Source organism: Diabrotica undecimpunctata, chromosome 6, assembly GCF_040954645.1.
Source record: "Diabrotica undecimpunctata isolate CICGRU chromosome 6, icDiaUnde3, whole genome shotgun sequence".
NCBI lineage: Eukaryota > Metazoa > Arthropoda > Insecta > Coleoptera > Chrysomelidae > Diabrotica > Diabrotica undecimpunctata.
In genome coordinates this window covers 70,984,974-70,991,979 of record NC_092808.1, presented here as the reverse complement: position 1 = coordinate 70,991,979, position 7,006 = coordinate 70,984,974, and the positions used below count along the sequence as shown (strand labels likewise).

Below are 7,006 nucleotides of genomic sequence, written 5' to 3'. Positions count from 1 at the left end.
AATACCCATGTTTTAAGAGAAGTGGATTCCAAAGACGAATAAATAAGATTTTTTTATTTCTTTCAATTAACTACTGGTCCACTTTAATTTGGTTTGACTTTTTGTTATTTATTTTTCTTTTTAAACAGTTCACATTACAAGCAACCGGATGTGGTATGTACAATAAAGTATTAGACAAAATGGTTAAGTGCATACCTGTAGGTAATTAATTGGGTATTAAACATTTAAAGTGCACTGTATTTATTTATTGTTGGTAGTCAAGGAACTAGCATATACCCTAATAGCAATATAAAAGTTATAAAAATAACAGCTTTCAGAAACTAGACGCCAAACTTTAAAATTGCTGTACTAAAAAATTTGTTTTAACGCACTGACCATATCTGTCTTCTATATTATAGATATATTATCTGAGATACATTGAGTACAAAAATCTGCCTATTGGGCATTAAGCATTTGGTATGGTAAAAAATGCAGACATGTACAGATTTACTCCAGTGAGTAACTTCTTAACAATTCTAAAATTAAAATTTTATTAGTTTAAATACACTTATTATGTTCAGTTGGACAAGTCGGACGGCAATTGCCGTTTTAGTCTACGCACTTCAAAGACGTTCCGCACATTTAGTTGTCGAGCAAACGCATTAGGATGAACTAGCACTCGTTCTCAGTATTTAGTACTAAAACGTTGTATGGCTTCTTTCACGGATTCTAGGGGGATGTCTTGTTGAATCACCTCGTTGGATACATAGTATGGCGCATTGATTTTGGCACGCAGCACCTTGTTTCGGAATCTCTGTAAGATGTTTGTATTGGAGATGCTAGCAGTGCCCCATAGCGGAATCCCATAAGTCCATATGGGCTTGAGGATGGACTTGTAGAGTAAAATTTTGTTATCCAAAGATAGTTTTGAATTGCGTCCAATGACCCAATACATATTTTTCAATTTAAGTCCAAGCTGTTTTCGTTTGTTAAAAATATGTTTTTTCCAAGTTAAACGGCGATCCAAGTGCATGCCAAGATATTTAGAGTCCTCGGATTAAGGAATTAGACAATTATCAATAAATACAGGGGGCATGTTTCTCTACGTAGCGTGACTAACATGTATTGACTAAGTTTTATTAGATTTGATGCGCCATACTTTCATCCATTGCTGAATTCTATTTAGGTTTGATTGAAGATTTACGTTGCAACAGTAGTTGTACTAGATGTTGGAATATCCGCTGTGTATAAAAGATGGGGAATTGGGCCGAGAACGCTGCCTTGTGGGATGCCTGAGTGAATACGATATATCTTAGTGTGCTCGGTATCGTGCTTCACCAGTAAGTGTCTATTTTCTATGTAGGATTTTGAGAGCTGGATAAATAAAATAGAATATATTATTTGAACATAGATATTTGGAGAAAACATAAAACAATTTGGACCGAACACTTGATATGTAGAAAGTATCATATATGTAAGATCTTTTCTGGTTTTTTGATGATATAGTATGGAATTACTAATAAAGGCGTTTTAATGTTTTTATTAAATATGAATCCGAGAAGACCTTTTAAACATGCTAACAATAACTAAGAGAAGTGATACTTTAAAACATATTATAAAATGTCTAAATTGACATTACAATTCTGAGGTAGGTATAATTTAATTGTCGCAAGACCTAGCTTTATTTTTATTTTATTGGTATATAATTTACAAATATATTTATGACTGCATTTACATACTCAACTATATAATTGATAAAAAAACAAGTAATATCTCATAATAGAACTGTATATTTTAAATACTAAAATTATTTTCTGAAACAATTTTTAAAAAACGCAAGCCCTATACCGTAGCTGCATCCACATGGCATAAGCAGGTGTTGTGTAGAATGAGATCTAGATAATATGAATGATACACTGGGGTATCTGACTGAAAATTGGCCTATATTAGATGTTTTGTAAACTATTATATGAATGTAGCGTGTCTAAATAAAGGTATTGTATTACCGCGCTTTCAATATATCCGTAAACTAGCAGACTTTGAGATTTTATCGTTACCAGTTTTTGTGTTAGAAGGGAATTATTTGGTGGCAAAATATTTTAAGGAATTGGGATATTCGTAGCAAAATATATCAAAAAAGTAGTAGATCTTATAGTACGGTTAATTATAAATAAAATACACCAAATTCTGATGCGTTTGTGACATTATTTAGTTTCTGTAATTAAAAAGAAACTAAACAAAAGCATAGACAAAATAAAATTAAAACAGATTAAAAAGAACAAGCTATTATTTATTATTTATAACCCAAATGTAAAAATTGGTGTGTTTGCTTTATTAATATTTCATTTAAATTTAATATTGATTTTATTGTTATTTAAAAAAAAGATAATTTAAGTGGATCCATAAATTATTTTCTATTGTCCTTTTCCCTTAATATCCCATTATATCAATGATAACTTTAATGTATTTAAAATATTTGTTATTTGGTTCGCATAATCCCGTTGTAGCTTTTCTAAAAAGGATAAAAGAAAAAAAAAGGAGAAAGACTTATATCACAGAAGGTGATGAAGTCGAAGAAACCTAGTTCACTGGGAAACTGGGAAAGCTGGGAAACTTCATGTTTTTTTACATAAGTAAAGAAAAAAATTAAAGAAAAAAAGCTTACATGAAATACATGTCAAACAAACCATAAGAGGCATACCATAATAACAAAATATTAAAAACCGAACCACATGCACTTGTAAAAAAAAATAAAAAATTATAAATGGAAATGATTTTCGAAAGAAATGGAACCTGATTTTTATGGTCTGCAAAAAGGCAATAATATGACGATTTATTGGAGGTTAGAGAATGGAGGTAAAGAAACTAATAGAACCATAATACATAGAAAAGAATACATGGATTCATTACCTGAAAAATCTCTATGCAGAGGAAGAACAAATGACGCTAGAACCGGAAACATCAAAAATTACCACGAATGAAGAACTTATTATAAATATTCAAGAAACTCGCAAAATACTTAAAAATCTGAACAACAGAAAAGCAGTAGCTAAACACGGAATACCAAATGAATTACTAAAAAATTATAAAACACAATTAAATACCGGAATAATCGAGAACGAGCGAACTAATTCTACTATTTAAAACAGGAGGCATTGGTCATCTGTTTCTGTTATATAGTGGCCAATATGTTCAATCACAAATTAATTCCCTAATTTGTAATCTTACATTATTTTGAACTTCTTAATCTTTTATAGTTTTTACCGTATATAATTGAAACACTGTAAAACATATCGATGAATATTTTAATAATTAGAGTTTATTCGACCTGCACACTTACACTTAATAAATTGCCAAAAGTAGATATACTATGGGTCTTTGAGCTCATCCCCTAAATCGCAACCCATAAAATCGCAACCTCCCGGTCGTAAGTTCCAAACAGCTTAACGTAGGATGACGTACGAGGGCTCGTTGGAAAGGGGACGAAAAATGAGGTTGAATGAAATATGTGCCGTGCGCACCGGAGCATGCCAAAAGGTCATTACGTCATATCTTTGTTTCTATTGGTCCGATCGTGACGTACGAGGGCTAGTTGGAACGAGGAGGAGACGGGGAATACTTTGACACAAAAAACAAAGATGGCAGCATTGCCAAATGGGCGCTAAAACGTATCTTCGTTGCTATTGGCCTGATTTTGACGTATAAGGTGTCAAATGAAAGCGTTGGTGACACAGAAGCCATGTCAACGTTCAGTATAGACGTTCTTCTTCTTCTTTTTCGTACAGTGCCTAAGAGAACGTGACAGTCGACGCAGAACGTAAAATGTCACGTGACATCCGACGTAGAACGTGACATTCGACGCAGAACGTGAAATGTCGCGTGAAATGACGTGACATTCGACGCAGGACGTGACATTCGACGCAGAACGTGACATTCGACGCAGGACGTGAAATGACGTGACCGTCAATGCAGAATGTGACATTTATGTTTTATTCGACGCAGGACGTGTCATTTATGTGACATTCGACGCAGAACGTGACATTTATGTGACAACGCGTCGCTTGACATAAAACGTGACATTCTACATAGGACATATTCAGTAGTAATATGAATCCCATCGAGTACATACATATAGAATTTCAAAGAAAACTTGATTAGTTAAAGAATGACATTAAATCATATAAGGATATAAAACAAATTAAAAGACAATTAGATAACCTGCATTTTGACAACAACACGTGGAAACCCGAAGAGTTGAATCGACAGCAGCAGCAGCAGCAAGACACCTGGGCCTGTAGAAAACTGCCACCAGCTACATATCCATTAAGACGTATTCAACCAACACCATGTTTGTCAGCAACAACACCACGGGTGTCAGCAGCAACAACACCAGCGAGTATATAAAAAGTGAAATAGACAATGTCTTTGCAATATCCTGTGTAATATTAGCATCTGTATTTATCTTAATTTTAAAAATTATTTTTGAAATTGTAAAGAGACAATTCTTCATGTAATACAAGACTCGATCAATAAAGATGTTTTAAATAAAAAACAAGCGTTTAATCTCCAATATATTTATTTATATATTGGTATAGGTAAATCCGTGACGTAGACGATCCACAGTTCTTTTGGTGCATGAAAATAATCCAGTGGCATGGCATGAGTTTGGAGTAGGACCAACGTTTCCAGTAGCACAAGGCGTACCATCAAATTTGCAAACATCAATAATAAGCGGAAAAACTCCAAAAACGTGGCGTTTCCTATCCAAATATTCTGCTTTTTGTTCCCCTCGAACGTAGATACAGTCAGCTGCATACAACAACTTGGTTTCTAGTATTTCATTTATTTTGGATAGTTCAACTTCCCCATCAGAGTATCGAATTCCAAGCAGGTTTTTCTCTACGTATGATACAGTCTTCTTATCCTCGTTACTTAGCGCATTGAATGGTTTCTGTTGCAGAAATACGTAATGGCTTCGTTTCATGTCAATTTCAATGGTAAGTTCTTTGGGAACAAACCACCCGTCCACAACGAATCCCTAAATATCTACAAATGCTACTCTCATGATGACTGCTCGTGTACTACTGACAATTTATGCATCTAATTTAGACTTTTTACAATTTCGGTGAGAGGGAAGTACTCCATTAAGCAATCGTGAATTATAATGCAGTAGACTTTGGTATTTTCGAGAAAACAATTATTCGCTTCAATATCGAGTTTTACGTCAACAGTGGATGCTTTCATGCTTTCTTCTTGTTTCAAACAATTTATGACGAACAATGTGTGATTGTTGAAAGCTGAGAAATCCAGCAGAGGACGCTTTTGTTGGGAATGTATGTAGCTAGGATAGAATTCAGTATAATTGAAATAGGCCTCATTGTAGTCAGTTTTGCTAAAATCCAACCGCATTCTCTCGTTCGGCCAATATTCTCTATTTAAGGATAATCTGATACTTTGAATATCGACATTGTCAAATAAGGTGGGATCAGCTGAATTCTTGTAACGTTTGTTGGTTTGAAAGAAAACAATGACATAACGTGGTCTTTCAACTGATGTGCTAGTTTTAACGGCCCAAACTTCACGTCTAGATCCTTTGGTAATGGCAGGTAATTCATGTAATTCCCACTTTCTAAATGGAATAACTATAGGTTGATCTTGTTGAATGGATTTCATAAGTTCAAATTTAATATCATCATGTGCTTAACTCTGTGCTTAACTCTTAGCTCAATGTTAGTGATGTTAATCGTGATAGTTGTAACATGGCCTGGAGTTTTTTTCTTTGACAATTATGCAATCGTTGTCGTTTCGAGCTCGAACTGGTCTTATTGTTTGACGGCCATACGTAATCATTGGATATTCATTGAAAATGTTGAATATATGCTTGAGAGATATCTGTATGTTGAATGAATGATCTGCAGCGTATAGAATGGGATCCTTAGGGTAATTCCAGCCTGCCATAACCATATAATTGGAATCTTCTTGAGTGTAACATGTCATGGCACGTACAGCACTTACGATACCAGGATCCCGCACTGTTTCCATCTCCCTTGCGCTTTCGCTGTACGTACACGAATCGAAAAGAAAAGCACCCACATTATTTGCTAGTTTAACTTCGCCAGTTCCGTTTATTGCGAGCGATCCTTTAATGCATAACAAGGTTTCGCTCATTGCAAAGAACGAACCAACTTGATTAATGCTAAATTCTACAATATCATTGCAGTTGAATGATTTGATGAATGGTGCATATGTTCGATATTCAGCCTTTCGAATCGACTCATCAAATACCGGCTTACGATTAATGTCAAATATTGGAGGCATTATGGTGCTGTTTGAACGTGCTCGTTTTCCATACATTGTAGTCATTTTTTCAGTTTAAAACCAAGCGTTTGTAAAAACAATTTGTTTGCGAACGTAAGATGTTGCCGCTTAGACGGTTGCTCAACTAATGGCTTTCTTTGAGCAATAGATTGTCCTATTATTAGTCCCATCTGCTTCTCGATCTAAGTTCCAACACCAAGGTGCTATCTTCTCCTCTAAAGTTCACAGGTCGTCCTTCTTGATCGACAGCCAACACAGTGATATTGGTAATTTCACGCTGTGGCACAACAGGTAAATACAAAAAATTGTGTGGAGTTTCGTTAATTGCGTATCCAGGATTTGATTTTATGACAAATTCGTAGATCGTGTGAGCAGGTCTGTTACCATCAAAGGCTCCGGTACTAATGTTGCATTCAAAGCGTATGCTAGATACTTTAATATTCCTAACAGGACGATCTGAAGAATGTGTCTGTCCAGGATTTAGTAGTGCAGGAGAAAACCCCAAGATCGTACCAAGACCACAATACGTTGACACTGCAACGTATTGTGGTTCGGTTTTAGACTAAATATCGTGTCCGGCGCATTGTCAGCACCCAATTTCTTTTGTATGTATTCCTCGATATCGACAATTTCATAACATCCATCGGGGATATCAAAATCTTGCAATCGGTTATTGTCATCGTAGTAATAAAACTTGCAATTTTCAATG

General features: G+C 34.9%; 1 protein-coding gene across 1 annotated transcript; it reads right to left on the bottom strand.

Moving 5' to 3' along the window:
• Nucleotides 1-5,718: 5,718 nt before the first annotated feature.
• LOC140444411 (uncharacterized) lies at nucleotides 5,719-6,333 on the bottom strand. Its single transcript, XM_072536162.1, has one exon. The coding sequence runs from the start codon at nucleotides 6,331-6,333 to the stop codon at nucleotides 5,719-5,721; it is 615 nt and encodes a 204-aa protein (XP_072392263.1).
• Between the last annotated feature and the right edge of the window lie 673 nt (nucleotides 6,334-7,006).